The following is a 17,243-nucleotide window of genomic DNA, read 5'->3' as shown; positions in this document are numbered from 1 at the left end:
AATGCCTACTTCCTATTTCAAGGCTCCAATATTAACTTCATATCCTTTTCGAAGTTATGTTGGTATTAAAATTAGTATGAACATTTGCCCAGAAATATAATAATAAAAAGTGGCAAAAAATAAGCTAAGGAATAAAAAGTAAAGAAATATCTGATATGTTTATTTTCTATGAAAGTGCTGCAGATTGGAATAATAACTTTTCAGCTATCAACTAAAATCTTTTTAAAAAAGCAGGATTCAAAAGTGTTAACTGTTTAAGTGGTAAAGATAAACACCATTAGCACTACTCCCCTCCCTCATATATAAGGAAGGCAAGGTACCTACATATATTCCTTACTTTAAACCTGTCAGTAGTAGGATTGGTGTGCTGTAGCTGTGCTCACCCAAGAAATGTCCAAGACCCAAGGATTTTGTGATCTGTTCTATGAAACCAACTGTATAGTTTAATATTATCTGATAAAAACACAGCATTCATTTGTACTTTTGACAAAAAAGGGAATTTCTAAACAAAATTTTGCTTAATTTTGCTAAGATTTTGACTAGTATATATAACAGAAATCAAGAAAATTGCTTATTCTCCTTAACAGTTTAAATAACAAATTTTAGGTTTTGTTTGTGTAGCTGACAAATATCCATCACCTTTAGAGTACAGTATGAACTTAGGATTACACATCCAAAGCTAAATCAACCTTTTATTTTATACTCTGATTGTGGCTTGTTGACTCAAAATCTGGGCCCAGTCAAGTACTGATGACACCAAAATGTTCAATTAACTCATACTTGATCATGAGCAAAAGAGTTTTAATCTGAGAATTTATTTTAAAATGTATGTAAAATGAATTCCAGCTTAGTTATTCAAAGGAACCTTACTTGATTTGGTATATAAAAAGCATTGTTATTTTGTTATTTCACATTACTTGTGTTTTGACTGAAATATGTCCACAATTTATTATGGAAAACACTGTGACAAAGTTGTTTGGAAAATATTTTTATTATAAAACGTACAGTATACTGACCTTAACATTATAAAACACAGTAACTTGTCAGAGTCTTGTAAAGACCAATAATTTATAAAATGAGACCAAAATCATGATAAGTTTTTCTAGCCTCATAGTCTAATTTAAAAATATATAAAATATATAATGATTGAATTCAACAGGAACATCCTTAGAAGTTGTAAAAGGGTTGTTCACAGATTAAAGTAACTAATGTCTGAATGTCTTTTATTAAAAATAGATCACTCTTATTTGCTGAATTAATCTTTGGATTTTGAAGAGATGATAGAAGAATTAACAGAAAGGTTAGCAATCATATTCTATAAGGCTAGATTATGCAGAAGCACTGCAGGGGATAAAAATATTATGTCTCTCCAACAAAATAATGAAATGTTTTATCACCATAACTGTAATAATAGTATTATTACAGGGAATACTTCTTTGGTATCTTTTAAGGTGCTTCTTAAACCAAAGAGTAGCTTTGGAATATCAAGAGGCTTTGCACTGTCAAAGGTCAATATGAAGGCAATGATGTACTGCTAATGAAAATAAGATGTACAATCTCACTTTTCTGACCTCAGTAGGCTTGACTGTTTACAAACAGTACTTTCTTTGTTGTACTTGCTAGGCAGTAAACTGGGCATTAGTGTCTAATCAGAAGAGCTTGCTTAAATGTTAGAATATGTGGATATAAGTTGTTTTTGAATCGCTGCCTAGGATATTTTTAGCAGTGCATTTGTAGAAGCCTGCATCCCTTTGTGTAGATTGCTGGATGATTAACGACCCCTGAGGGTGGAGGAATTTATTTCCATACAGACGGGACTGAGCTCCTGTTGTCAGATGTGATTTGTCTGGGAGCTCCCATGTTATTTCTGCTTTAGGAATCCCAATAGCCATGCAGTTCAGTTTAATCGCATTTCCGGGCCTGGTGTAGATAACAGGTGCTGGCTCACTGGTGATCCGTGGTGGGTAGGCTATCACTATGACTGGCACGTTCATAACAGATATGCCATACTCGGTTGACACTTTGCACAAATATGTGCCCCTGTCAAATACAGAGGCATCACGTACAGTAAGTGAACCGTTTTCCAGAAGGGAGAAGCGGCCTAAGGTTTGGGGACCATCTAGTATAATCCCATTGGGCAATGTCCAGGAGGTATGTGACCGCTGGTTGGGCTGAGTAATACAGTGGAGCTGTAAAGTCTCCCCATTGATGATACTCACAAGATTGTTGTACTGGTTGCTGATTTCCGGCCTGAGTCCCACCTTTAGGAAGACAGTTCTCTCTGCATAGCCACCTGAATTCCTGGCTGTGCACCGGTAAGTTCCTGCATCCCCTGCGGAGAGGCCACTGATGTGCAAGATCCCATCCCTTTTGTGGTAGAACCTTTGCACGTGGCTGCCACTCTGCAGTTCTGTGCCATTGGGCAGGATCCATGTTGTGCTGGGTTCAGGGTTACCCTGCACTGAGCAGTTCAGATTGATGCTGTGCCCAGCAATTGCAGTTATCCTGTCACTGACTGGGTCCCTAAATGATGGTTTCTCCACATGATCTGTGACCAGAAGCTGCACAATCAGCCTAGCCTCCCCACCTTCATTTCTCCCAATGCACACAAGCTGCACTGAGTCTGTTTGTCTCACACCTTTGATGTCTAAGGTGCCATTGCGGTGCACAGTGATTCTGTTCCCATAGTAGGGAGCAGGCAGGATCACCCCTTCTGGGAAAGCCCACAGGACCCGTGGAGTTGGGATACCTTCAGCTCTACAATCAATAAGTTTATGGCTGTCTCTCATGGCTGTCTCCTTTACAGAAGTTATTGCATTGAGATGCCCATTAATTTTGGGGGGCTGAACATTGACAAGGATCCAGACTATTTTTCTGTCTTCTCCAGCACTGTTTCGTACCAGACAAGTGTAGTTGCCACTGTCTGATCTTTGGGCCTTTTGAATGAGGAGGGTGCCATCCCTGTACACCTGATATTTATCGGATAGGACAGGAATAGGTCTATTCGTTGGTGAAAGCCATGTCACTTTGGGGGTTGGCTCACCTTTGGCCTCACATGTAACAGTGACAACATCTCCATAGGGAACATTAATAATAGAGTAGGTTTTGTTCCTGATAGTTGCAGGCTCAGCTAGTACTTTGACCCGCACTCTCATCTCATCCTTTCCAATCTGGTTCTCAGCATAACACGTGTAGTCCCCCTCCTCTCTCAGGCCTACATCATTAAAATACAGCGTTCCATTGTTGAAAACCACATATCTCTTTGCTCGGCTTCCACTGTCATCTGACTGCATGAAGGTGTTTATCATACTACCATCTGGGAGGCCCCAGGAGATTTCTGGGCTTGGCAAACCTGTGGCTACACAATCAACTTTCAGATCCCCCCCATACTTAACTTTGTGATTATGCACACTTTTATGTTCTATCTTGGCTGGTGTCATCATCACATTCACTTTAAGAACCACATAGTCATCCCCAACCTTATTGCGGGCCACACAAAGATAATCGCCTGCATCCTTATCGGTGACTGAGTTGACAACCAAAGTCCCATTGCCAAACACTTTGATTCTGGTCTCCCAGCTACTGTCAGGAAAGAAAACAGAACATAATGTGAGACACAAAATCAACTTAAAGAAAACTTCCATGAAAAAAATACTGGAATCACTACTATTACACAATTATACTGTCATAGAAATGTTTAGTATTTATAGCTAAAAGGAGATAGAGGAGATGATGATGATGATGATTCCAGGCAATTCTATCCTGAATTTATACCATTTTAATCTATTTTGCAGCTCTCAGTAATGTTTAAATATGGTAAGAAATTATATACATGCCTATGTACACCATAGTTGTAAGGAGGTAGAAACTTTACTCACAGCACTTACTAATCAAGATAAGCTATTTCTTAGGGATTCATAACCAATATTTTTTAAACCTCCAGAGCAATTCCAAAGAACAAGTATAAAGATTCTATATAGTTTCCAAACTGAGACATCTTTCAATGTATGTCATGGCGCATGTCAACACTGCAGCAGAAGCAGCATGCCCAGGACAGACTATTTCCAAGCATGTGGTGCCCACCCACTCTTGATGACATGTTCCAAACCTGAAAATGTGCCAGTGGGATTTAATATGCTTAAAAGTGGCCAGTGGAAACAGCCCTGGAGTGGTCTCTCTGGTGCTTTTCCTGGTTGTAAGGGTGTGGGAATGAATGAGCAGGGTGTGCTTGGGAACATCTTGGCCAGGGCATGCCTATGATGGCTCAAGCGTTGAGCAGTGTTCAAAAGATTGTAAAACTATTATTTCCATCCAGTTCATTAAGTAAACTCCAGACATTGGGTTCAAAGCTTCTTTTCTCTCCCATACAGTTCCCTCAGAGAAATAAGCATTGATTATTTAGTTTGCACAGCTTTTGAAAGATGAGAAAGAAACAAAAACTATCAATAACACAAACCATATGAATAGCTATTCTGTTGCTGTTGCTGAAAGCTATAAACATGTGGATACAATATTGCCCACAGTCTGCATAAATATCTAATATTTCAATGGAGTTTAAACCATAATGAGGTTGTTCAACAGTCAAGAATGCTCTCAGCAAAAGAGTGACAATTATTACCAGGAACTAAGGATTTTTATGCCGATACACCTCTTATTTCTCAGTGAGTGAAGGACAATTTATAGATCTTTAATTGTCTGTGTTTTGGGGGAAGGGGGTGGAAGTGGCAGTTGTGGGTAGTAATAAACTATGAGTAAAAAAACTATTAGTAGTAAGTACTGTATTATGTTTCATGAGAAGGATTCTTATAATTGTAGTGTGACAATCACACAAATATTATAAATTGATTCCTCTTAACTATCTCTTTAAATTCTGCTGATCTAGATGCAATACATTATTAATATTAAAATGCCTACCTTTAGTTGAAATAAACAATTATAGGGCTATAGTTGAATTTGTCCCATAGTGATATAACAGAAAGGTATTATATATCAAATAGGTCTGGGAAGGAACAAAATTCATAGATTCACCCACCTCTGCTGGGATCCCCAATCATTCCATGGTACAAAGAATTAAGAGTGAAGGGAGAAATGAGGTAAATAAGACAAGCTGTATGCATTCCATTATGATGTTCAATTTTCTCTCATTAGGAAGGAAAGTTTTATGTGTAAAAATGAGTTACAGTGATGGTTATGCAAAAAGGGTCTGATTTACTTAAGCTTAGAACATCTGAAACTCCTTTTGACTGTAGCTGTGGATGCTCACATAGATCCCAACTGCATTGAAGAGATTTTTCACTCTATCATTACATTATATATTACACACACATATATATGTATATATTGGGAGAGAGCGAGATCTCTATCTATCCATCTATCTATCTATCTATCTATCTGTCTGTCTGTCTGTCTGTTTGTCTGTCTATCTATCTATCTATCTAGGAAGAACCTCATTAATTCAAAACTCAGGACACCAAAAAATAGCAACTGCCAAATAAGCAGATTTAAAGTAACAGTACTTAAAGTAATTTGCATATATGCAAATTGGTGTAGTATGTACAGACTCAGTTGTGCAGGAAATCATGGAGGCATTAAATAAAACTTTAACATAAAATCTCTATTGCACAATCACTGTTTTAGTCTTAGTATTGAGCCGCACAAAATAAACACTCTCTCAAAAAATACTTCTGTGCATATTTATACAAAGTACCGGCTATATAAGATGTTAATAGATGTTAGTTCAAAGCCAAAAGGTTTGTGATTTATAACATGGTGCATGGGGCTGGGCCCCTGGAAGAATTAACAGTGTTTCAAGCCATGGTTACCCCACAGCCTAGAACTGGTCAGCATATGTGTGTACTCCAGATACCCTTCCTCAAAGGATTCACTTTCTAACAAGCCCCTCACTTATTACTGGAATAGGGTGTTCTCGTCATAAGTTCTGGGACACTCCAAATCTTTTTATACAGGTGAGGCATGGGGTCCCCTGGTTTGGCTCCACCTCATGGAGGGTAGGGCCACACTAATCATATCTTGCAGGCTGAGAGAGGGGAGTGACAGAGCCTCTCATCTCCATAGATTTTAGTGAAGTTTGTTGGACATTCAAGGCTACTAAAGAAATAGGAATAACTGGAACTGAGAAAAAAGGCACTCAGCATGGGAGTAAAGAGGAATTTGAAAATTAGTTGATGAAGTAGTTGACTATTCTTTGAAAAAGGGTCAGTGCTGAGGGGAACAGTAAGTACTATGTCTTATTCAGATGAGCTGCACTTAGTTACCTTTATGGTAGGTTTCAAATGACAATAAATGTAAACCTTGGCTTTGTGCTGGGTGTTCTATGGCCATGCTCAGTATGGGCTGTATTCAACCAAGTAGGTAGTTGGTTCTCTTAAGTGATCCCATGCTGTTTCTGACAACAGTTTAATGATAGATGACATAGCTAGCGATCTTGTATCAAGGCACTATAAAAGGACTTCAGATTTCAAAGTAAGGAGGTTTTCTTGATCCAGTTTCTAAGTTTGCGTGCTACAACTAAAAAATAAATAAAAATAAAAAATCCTAAAGCATACAAAAGCCTATCTGTTGGGTGCTGGAATGACAATAGCTTCAGTGTATCTGATACTTTGAACTACTCAATATCAAACTAACAAGGTTTTACTGTATATGTATATATCATCACATATTGTGGGAAAATTCCCTAGGTTCATAAATCTGTAAACATATATATATATATATTTTAATTCCACATATTTTCTCCTTCGTTATTAGTACCGTTATATGTACTAGTTGGGAGACGGAAACACTTTTCATTCAAGATTTGACAATGCTTCATTGTGTTTTGCAGTTTTGTGCAATAGGGATGCAAATATCCAAGTCATTCTATAAATCCTGCTCAAAGCAGTCTCGTTTCCTCAGAGGAAAACCTTCTTATTTTATAGGCAGGTCTCTTTCCTGTACTACACATATTATGCAATTAGGGGCCATAAAAATGCTTTTCTGAAATGAGAGGCATATATCATTACTTTTTTGCCACTAGGTTCTTTAGCATACCTGGAGAGTAGCTTTAACAGACAAGTAGTAACAATCTATCCTCTTTTCATTATTATCATTATTTAAAATAGATTTTACTTTGGAATCTTCTATCAGATTAAATTCTCCTAAAGATTTAAGGCCCCATTCAAAGCCTAGAGAAATCAAGAAAAAACTCCTATTGTTCAAGTAGTTTGTATATGACACTATACATAGGGAATTACCTGTGCAAAGAATCAATCATCCTCTTTGAAGGCAGCCTCCATAATATCCGGGGCCAGGGGTCCCCAGAAGCACTGCATTCGAGTCGTAGGGTGCTACCGTATGTTATATCTGTTCTCTGGGGAGAACTCCCAGTGATCTTGGCGTTAGATGACTGCTTCTTTATATGGAGTTGTACTACTCTCCTGGCTGCACCCACCATGTTTGCTGCAATGCATTCATAGTTCCCACTGTCCTTCGGGGAGACATTGCGTATGTAAAGGGTTCCATTGGGGAAAACAAAGAAATTCCCGTTAACAAACTGAGATGGTCGGATCTGCGTGCCATCAAGGAGCACCCAGCGAATACTGGGTAGGGGTGCTGCTTTGGCACTGCAGTGAATGTTAATGCTGTGTCCCAGAGGCAAAGAAAAGTTTTCTTGTTTTTCCTGATGGATTATGGGAGGTAAGGCTGCAATGTGAAGCCTCACTACTACACTGTCAGCTCCTGCCGCATTGCTAGCTATGCACTTGTACACTCCTCGGTCTGTAAAGGTAGCTTCCTTGATGGTCATAGTTCGATTTTCATGCAGCATTATCCTGCTTTCAGTAGTAGTCACTGTCTGTAATATCCTCCTATCAGGAAAAATCCATGAAATATGTGGGCTTGGGATCCCATTGGCCTGGCATTCCATGACCACTGTCTCTCCAAAATAAACTGTGATATCTCGGTAGCGCGAAACTAGTATTTTGGGCTGCTGGGCAATTACTGTCAACAAGACAATCATTTTATCGACACCATGCAGGTTCTGGGCAGTGCACAAATACTGTCCACGGTCCTGAAGCTGAACATTTCGGATAATAAATGTGCCATTTTTCAAGACTTCAAACCGTTGTATCCTTGTGTTGGCTGTCATCAGAGCTCCTGGAAAGAGGTGAAAAAAAGCTGAAGGGCTTGTTTTTAAGTCATATGTAATTACAGATAAAGGCACTTATGGATCTTTAAAACTTTGTGTTTATTCAACACCAAATACTTATAAACCAAGCAGAATTTAAAAGTGGATATAGACAGAGAGAACAGACCCTCAGTTAGGAATGATCCATTTGAGCCAAATAATGCCTTTGACTCTAGTCCAGGGGTGGGCAATTATTTGAGCTGGAGGGCCACTTAACAAGTTTTGTTGATCTGTTGAGGGCTTCACGCATGCAAACACATGCATTCACACACGCACAAACAAACACACACAAACACACACTAGCTTCTAGCAGCTCTCCCTGCACCCCTCTCCCGCCCCAAGTTCCCTAGCATGCAGACAGGTCAGGCAGGAGCCACACCAGCTGCTCCACTGCACCTATGTGGCCTGAAGTGGCACACAGGAACACAGTGCAGCACTAGCTCAGCCACATACTGGGGACTCAGGGCAAGGGAGGGGGTGCAGGGAGAAGGGGGGTGGGATCTGTGGGTTATCTAGGCCCAGCTGAGTCAGTTCCCCACTTCTCCCTGTACCCTTTTCCCTGCCCTGTATCCCCGGCATGCAGCCAGGCCAGGCTCATGTTCTGCTGTGTTCCTATGCACTGATTCAGGTCACAGGGGCACAACTGAAGTGTCTGGCTCCTGCCTGAACTCAGGGTCAGGCAGAAGCCATGCCATGGTCAGAAAGGAGCCACACCATCCACTCCAGCTGCACCCATATGGCATGGCCCAAAATCATGTGTAGGAACAGTGCAGCACCATGTTAGTGGCACCCACGCCCCTACCAGGCCTTGGACCAGTCCAGCTGAGCCTGCATAACTCATGGTTCCTGGCCCTCTTTGCCCTGCACCTCCTCCTCTGCCAGTAGGGAGAACCAGACCTGAGCTTTGACTCTCTCCAGAGGTTGGGCTGTCTGGTCTGCAAATGGCCACAGGGTCAGAGCCGTACACAGATAGCCTCTCAGGGAAGAAGCATGGCCAGGAGCTCAGCACCCCCTGCCTTGGAGCATACACTGGGTGCTGGGGGTGGGGGAGGTGGGCAGGGAGGGGAGTAGCTGCCTGACCACTGGAGCTGCTTCCGCTGTAGCAGCCAGCTATGGCGCAGGTAAGGAAAAAGGGCGGAAGGCACTGAAAACCAGGATAGGCATGGGCCAGATACAATTCTTCTTCAGAGGACCAACTTCAAGGCAGATAGAATCATTTGGTGGGCCAGATCAAGCCTTCAGGCCATATTTTGCCAACCCCTGCTCTAATTGAAAAATTTGGCCTTTATATCTCCATTGTTAATACTTAAAAAATAGAGAGAAAACTTTTTCAGAATGTAATGCTGTCTTTATACTTGAACTCTTCAACTGCATGATTTTCAGGAACTGATATATTTGGACATACAATGTAAAGAACTCTAGAGCACAATCCTGAGCATAGGGCACATCACCATAAATTTTTATGCAGGCAAGAGCTCACTCTTGGAGGCTTTGCAGGATAGAGGAATAAAAGCGTATTTCTGCTACCAAAATACTGCAATTCACAATTTTCCCTGGAGATGACTTTTAATATTAACAATAAGTTACACTTTGGCTTGACCTAAAATGTAGTGAAAACTATGAAGTCTCTCCATTTATTTCAATGAGCTTTGGATCAGACCCTCAGAATACACATTTGCAAAAGACTGAAAAAATATTTTATCTCTCAGTAAAACACTGGAGGTTTTTCTCTAATCCATTGGCAGTCTTTATAAAGCCTTATAAAGCCTAGTGATCCCATAACTAAGTGGGACAAAGGTGTAATTTGGTGTTTTGGATATTTGTTGTACAATACAAATTATTCTACTGTATTCTTATATGGAAATAATTGCATAGAGTAAAATAAATGTCTGAATAACTCACCTGTGGAGATTTTTGTCCAAGTCACTAAAGGCTTTGGTTCTCCCACTGCTTCACATGGAATAATAGCATCTGTTTCAGCAAGGATAGATAAGCTGTGAGAACCTTTTGTGGTGATTTTAGGTCTTTCTCCAAGTCCTCGGAAATTGGTTGAAACCTGAATTACACTGGAATTTTGTGTCAGAATTCCTCCCAGTTTCGGCACAAGTGGAACTTTTTTATTATTATAATGGATGCTTCTGAAGGACTGAATGGTAGAAGTTATTTGAGGTGTGTTGCTCTGAGAGATAAGTGCTGGAGAGGTGATCTTCAAAGTAGTTGTGGCAGGTAGTGTGGTGCTTGAGATGTGGAATTGTGGAGGTACTGGAAACACTGGGGACTCTGAGGCAGTATTTTTTACTGTACTCTTGGTAGGTGAAAGCTGGACAATTTTCTTCTCATTTGTATTTTCTGGAGGAAATGGACTAGGCACCACCGCTTTAGGATTAATTCCTATATGTGGGAATATCCTGGTTCTATTAAAGATGAATGGAATTCTAAGACTAGGATAATATGGAATTCCTTGACTTGGAAGTCTCCCAGATGTGCCTCTGTTATCAGGAATATAGTTATTGCCAAAAATTCTGGAGTGGATATTGTATCTGTTTTGACTTTGATTGCTAAACCTGCTTGGAGTGAGGGAATTAGTTCTGTGCAATGGAGTGGCTACTGTTGTGGTGGTTGGTTCTGCAAGAGGGGCATTTTTATCCTGTGTTGTGTGTGCTGCATAAGCTGTTATCTCTGGTTTGTTAGTATAGTGGAGGGGCTGGTGAGTTACAAAATGCTGAAATGAGCCCTGTGTGATTAGATACGGGGACCTCACTGTGCCCCTTGATGGAATATGCTTTGGAGGCACAATAACTGGTCGCTGGTTTAAGACTGGTATCTTCCCTGCTGGCTGATGGGGAAAGTTTGAATTCAGCAGGAAACTATTGTTTGATTTGCTAATATAGGTCCTTTTAAATTGTTCTTCCTTGGGTTGTGCATTAATTCTGTTTTGGTTTGAATATGGAGTAGAAAAAGCATTTTGCCTTGAGCTAAGTGTAATTCTTACACTGTCGGCTTCAGTTCTCTTGGTCTCTGGCAATCTTATTTGCTTAAATATGTTATTTTCTTTTGTAGGAGAATGAACAGACACATGTAAGTTGCTTGAAATAGATGAAGGAGGAGTGGTAGGTTTTGTAAATGAGAAAGGGGTAACAGATGTAGCTGGAGAGCCAGGACTTGTATGTACAGGAATAGGTTCATTATCAAATGCATGTAATGTGTCTTCTTTCCTGCTCCACAGAAAAGATTTTATTTCAGTTTGTACTGGTATAGTAATAGATTTCTTTGTTTCTGTAGAAGTAGGAGATTGAGATTCTGTTGTGCTGTAGGAAGAGGATAAGGTTGTTGCTTCACTTTGATGCAGTGGTGCAGTAACTATTGTTGTCTTTAAAGGTTTTAAAGACTCCTGCAGTTCATCTGAAGTTGACAGATCTTTACAATCTTCCACGAAGTCACCAGGAGTACTTGAGTGCAGCACAGTGGCAGGTGTGGACTGGAATATGCTAGGACTGATTGCATTCTCTTCATTTTTTGAGCCAACAGGAAGAGATTCTTCTTGAAATTCTGGAATGGCTGAGTATCTGGGCCTGGCCGATGATACCAAACTATAGATATGCTCAGAGGATACCGCAGTGCTTGTCTCCTGTGCTTTACCATCTGTAACTTCATAACCTGCTTCAGATACAATACCTAAGGTATGGTATGTTGATGTCTCCTGGTCTGCTTCAGGGGACACATTTAACATTGTAACAGAAGCTCTGTTAAGTCCATCATATTTTGATGTATTTGTGATAGCAGTCACAGGAACTACCAAGGTTTCAGAAGTAGTAGAAAGTGTCACATTTGTGGTTTCAAGTTGAGAAGAAGTAGGCCAATGTAAAGAGGCTAAATCTGTAGTCGATTTCTCTAAAACATTTGCATCTGTAACTAAAGAAGTAATCATCTCTAACTGCTTATCTTTCTCAATTTGTTTCTTAGCCTTATTTTTCTGATCCTCCCCTATCAGAGTTCCAGGTGTACTTCTAATAATATATTCTGGTTTAGGGGTTTTTTGAACAATGGGTATTCTCTCTGTGGTAAATGCAGCAGAAGGAATAGGCTTTGGTCTTTGTCGAAATCTGTTGAGTCTTAATCTTCTCCTCCCATAAGGTCTTTTTCTGGGATGCTGTGTAACCAATGAGTTAGAGGAAGTAGTTTTTCTATATGGAGTTGTCACCATTGCCATAGTGGTCAGCTTGCCAAATGAAGCAGCAATTATACTCAGCTCTGTTTTTCTAAGAGGAGTGATAGTACTTGCCAATGTAGATGCAGGGTATAGGTTTGAAACAGGCACATTTTTATGTGCATCTCTCTTGAAACTCTCCTGGCTGCTACTAGACATTCTTATGTGAGTCTCTATGTCCTTGCTAATCTGTGGCTCTTCACCGGTTTTGCCATTACCTACTGTGAAAACTTGATCATTTCTGCTTAACTCAACATCTGCAATTTTAGTCTGACCTGTTGGTACCCCTGTATGCTGATGCTTTATGAAACTGCTGTCTCCAGTGCCAAAACCTTTAAATGGAGTAGCGGATGAATAAATGGGTACTAAGTCTATGTAGCTGATTTCATTCTTCTGAGAATGTACAGAGTCAGCATGCACATGGTTCACTTCAGTGCTGTGTGAAGTTGTCTCCACACTGGTAAGGAAATCTACAGGTTGGGATGCAGTAGGGAGAGCAGCATCCTCTGGTAGCTCTGCAGAAGCAGATGTTTCCTCTGCTGAATAGGGAGGTGTTGCCTCTGTATTTTCTGCTATGAACAAATTACTTTGAGTATGGGGCATGCTAGTTATCATTTTTTTATTAAGAAACTCTTTTGTGTAAGTACTCATGCTTGTTTTGGATGTCAGAAAATAATCCCTTTTTTGACTACCATGCTGCTGATCTTGTGTTACTAAGGTTGAAGAGGCTGGAGAAACATATGTCACCCATGCAAAAGGGTTTTCTACAGTGTATATACTTGTAGGTGATTGAAAATGCTTGTATTCTGTCTCTGTGCTCATTAATGTGGGTTGACCTGAAGGTCTGTGATCTTGGTTATAATCCTGTCCTATAACAGTGGAGGCAATCGTGACTGAGGGCAGCTCATTCTCACCCACGTGGGATGCCTCTGCTGAAGACTCTTCTACATCAGTTTCTGTCTCCAATGCTGGTTTCAGGGGTGGAGTGGCCACTGGAGAAGGAGCTGTTGTGGCTTTCTGCATAACTAAGGGCAATGCAGTTGTTAAAGAAAGCGTGGGTGCTACTGTTGTTTTAGGCAGATTTCTTCCACGAACCTTTGCCAAAATGTCAGCCCAATGCTGTGGATTGATCTGTTTGTTTGCCATATTAATTCTCCTTCGAGATTCAAATACTCTACGGCCTTCTGCCACATTGCTTTCTCGGGTTCTATCTGCAGCTTTCCAGAATTTCATTTTTTTCCTGCCTTTTTTACCTTTTTTAATTTGAGCCTCAGGTACCAGGTCATTCTTTTGTTTAACTGATACTTCCTGGTCTTTCAGGTGGTTCTTTTTGCGTGGGGGCTCATTGGTCTCTTCTGTACCTGACCCTCCCTCATCTTCTGTTATACCCCCTCTTCTCTTGGTGGAGCTTTTTGAAATTGGACGCTTCCTCAGTTTTACCCTTTTAAAGGATCTGTCAGATACCATCTTACTTATTGTAACCCTAACAGCAAACTGATCTGATCCCCACTGATTGACTGCCACACACCTATAATAGCCACTGTCACTGGTATGGCTCTTTGGAATGAACAACGTGCCATTGTCTAACATGTATCCTTTTGATGAGTTTGATAAATGATTAAGCACATGGCCATTTGGAAGGATCCAGCTCAGCTCTGCATCTGGTACAGCAACTGCTCTGCAAGGCACAACTATTGGCTCTCTAACATTTTTTTCAACCCTCATGACATCAGAGTCAGCTGGTTGAATCACTGGGGGTTGCACTAAAACTCGATAGGCCATTCGGTCTACTTCATCTCGCACCTGAGCAACACAGTGGTACAATCCAGAATCAACATAGTCCACTCTTTTGATTATTAACTGGCCACTGCTGAGGATGGAAAACCTGCTTTCTTTCTCATTAAAAGGAGCTTTCAGTTTTTTCCCATCTGGAAACACCCACTGAATGGAGGGACTCTCTGATGCTTTCACATTGCAGCTCAGCTGACAGTCTGAGCCTTCAATCACACTCTGGGCTGTCCTTATGTTCTGACTTTGCTCTATCATTACCCAACTGCTTCTCTGAGGTTTTGTGTCTTTGGTCTGAATGGCCTGGAAAAAGTGAGTAAAAAAAGACAGCACTACTTTTTTCCCTGTGCTTTGGCGCCTGTTTAATTGGATGTTTATCAGAGGTTGCATCACCCAAGCAGGTTCAGCAAGTATTTGAGCTTTGACACCTGTGTAATAAAAGGCATCATAATCTGAGCCTTGCCTGTATCGATAGCTTATTTTAGGCTCTTTGCTAAGCATGATTTCCCTTTCTAATTTAACAGGCACCTCACTGTAATAAGCTATAAGCTTCCAGAGTTTTTCATAGTTTTCTCGGTTCATTGTGCATTCAAAATCCAGTGAAATTGTAGCATTAATTTCAATTTCCTGAGGAGAAATTTGGTTCCACTGAATTTTGGTAGAGTCTGTTGGTTTCTTGATTTCACAGTTCAGGTTCACTATGTTTCCATGCTCGTCAGTCATATTCAGAGTAATGTTCCATGTGGATGACTGAAAGTCCTCCATAGGAAACTCATAACTATCACCATCTTCCTCCTCATCAACGCTGCTGTTCTGTTTCAGTGAGGACTGTATAATGGGTTTCCTACATGATATATCCTTTAAATTTTGAATATCTTGTTTCTCCAGGTGTTTGGGACTGGAGCACTTGGAGCAGAGCTGTCCTCCTTCATAGGCTTTATCCTTTTTGCACTTTAAGACACCTAGAGACACAAAAAGCATACATTCTAGGAAGCTGTACAAAATTATGGCACAGAAGTCTGACACTATCCAGACATCTTAATAAATGCTTTAGCAACACACATAAGTCACATTTTCAGAAGTGACTTATGAGCTTCTTTTTCCATTCCAGATCTCCAGCTGAGGCAGGTGCTGAGCAGCAGCAGCTACCACTGACTTCAATAGGAGGTTTCAATGCTCAACTCTTCTGAAAATCAGACTCACCATTTCACAGGCCGGACCTCAAGAAGTATAGGTATGGAAGGCCACTTTTTAAACCATCACCTGTATTGTCCAGGCCATTTTATTCAAACGTATCACTGCTTTACCCATAAAATGAATAGAAACATACAGGGAAACAGACCCTTATTTATGATGCACAAATACGTTCCTATTTGCTTGAAGAGTTACCTTTTAGTTTGCAAAATAAAGTATGTGGAAAAATGATGAAGCAATATAGACTTCAGTGTTTGAAAAGGTACATTTCTATCACTGTGGCATTAAAAGAGTAAGTATTAGATCTTTTCAACGTTTTTCTGATGCCATTTTTCCATCAGCAAACATATTTTCATCAAAACTAAAATGTCATAAAATCATGACTATTGGAAGGGACTCAAAGGGTCAATTTGTCCAGACCCCTTAACTCAAAGGCTTGAGTTTCATTGGCTAGGAATCAGACTCAGATCAACTGCTTAGAAGATAGCTATGCCCACCACTGTCACTAACACATCCTAAAAATGAAACTTCCCATAACTAACCAACTAGACTATGTGGGAGGCCTTGAAGCATAAGTAATTTTTACAATCAGTGGAAACAGTTGATGGTTTCACTAAAGATAGGACTTGAATTAATGATTGTTGGCTCCAAATACCTGTGCTTTATCCATTAGACTATTGGGATAGAACTCATAAGAAAACGCATTGATTTTAATGTCATTTTTATACTGATTAAATTGAAACAAAACACCATCATAATATAAAAAGTCTACTTTGCCATTTTCAAAACAAAGCATTTTGGTTGTTTCATTTGAAACACTTTCCCTTTATACTTTGTATTAAAATTTTATTATATAATATAAAATAATCAAAATTAAGTATTTCCATTTTACCAAAATATTTGTTGTTAAAATTTCATTTATAATTAAAATATTACTTGTTAGTTTGACACCCCCTCTTCCCTGTAGGGATTTTTGTCTTAATTGAGATTTGGAATATTTAATTAAATGAATTAATCAAATTCTAGATAGTCAAAGTATGATGTTTTAAAGTAAAATGAAATATTATCAGCCTCAGGGCTTATTCAACAGAGAACTGTCTCCCAGAGAGAAACAGTCTTGACTAATCATTGTTAAAAACACTACTTATGATCATACCCTATCATGTACAGAGTTTCTAATAAAATGGATGAAGGAATCCTATAAAAATAACTGAACATAAAGATCATTTCATCATTTGAACTTTGCAAGGTTATCTTCATTGCTATTTCTGAACATAACTGAGGGTATGTGCACACATTATTCTCAGATAAACCTAGTTAAGGTTAGGTTGAATTAAGTGCTGAACTGTACAGATATTCAGGAAGTTTAAATCAGGCAATAAAAGGCTGGCCCAGTCTAAATTAGTTCAACTGAGGTGGTACACTACATAGATCAGGCTAACCTGTGCCCAATCTAACTAAGGGTGTATACATATTCAGAGCACGAGCCCAGGGCTGGGAAAGCCCAGATGCTCACCCTAGCCCTTGGCCTACACATTTCTCCACCCCCACCCCCCACTCCTTATGCTATTTTTAGCCCTACCAAACACACTCATAGTCCTACTACTCCTCCCGCACAGACCCCCCCCATGGTCCGCCAAAACCCCCACAGACTCATCAAAACCTCCCATGGACCTGCCAGCCCCACTCTTAAACTTGTCCTCCCCTCTCCCACCTAGAATGATTGAGACCGTGTTCCTGCCATAGCTACTGGCACCAGCAAATGTGTGTATAAGCACGACCAGATCTATGATCATATGGCTTTAAGGAAGTTGTGCCATTGTAGATTGGGTCCTGCAAATGTGTGTGTGTGCTCTAAACATCCTGACTTAG

General features: G+C 40.1%; 1 protein-coding gene across 4 annotated transcripts in view; it reads right to left on the bottom strand.

Moving 5' to 3' along the window:
* Positions 1-972: 972 nt before the first annotated feature.
* Positions 973-17,243, bottom strand: part of MXRA5 (matrix remodeling associated 5) — a 30,333-nt gene continuing 14,062 nt past the window's right edge. For 3 of the 4 annotated variants that reach the window (XM_090064106.1, XM_090064112.1, XM_090064132.1), the window contains 3 exons: positions 10,085-15,139; positions 7,251-8,151; positions 973-3,582 (listed from right to left, as the gene is read on the bottom strand). In XM_090064106.1, the coding sequence (XP_089920232.1) occupies positions 1,671-3,582; positions 7,251-8,151; positions 10,085-15,139 (7,868 nt within the window). In that variant the 3' untranslated portion in view covers positions 973-1,670. The remainder of the gene's footprint in view (positions 3,583-7,250; positions 8,152-10,084; positions 15,140-17,243) is intronic. The other variant, XM_090064123.1, reaches the window with a different exon arrangement.

This window comes from Crocodylus siamensis, chromosome 1, assembly GCF_052110815.1.
Source record: "Crocodylus siamensis isolate JL-2025a chromosome 1, ASM5211081v1, whole genome shotgun sequence".
Taxonomy (NCBI): domain Eukaryota; kingdom Metazoa; phylum Chordata; order Crocodylia; family Crocodylidae; genus Crocodylus; species Crocodylus siamensis.
The sequence above is the reverse complement of the archived record's forward strand: the minus strand, read 5'-3'. Positions and strand labels throughout refer to the sequence as shown.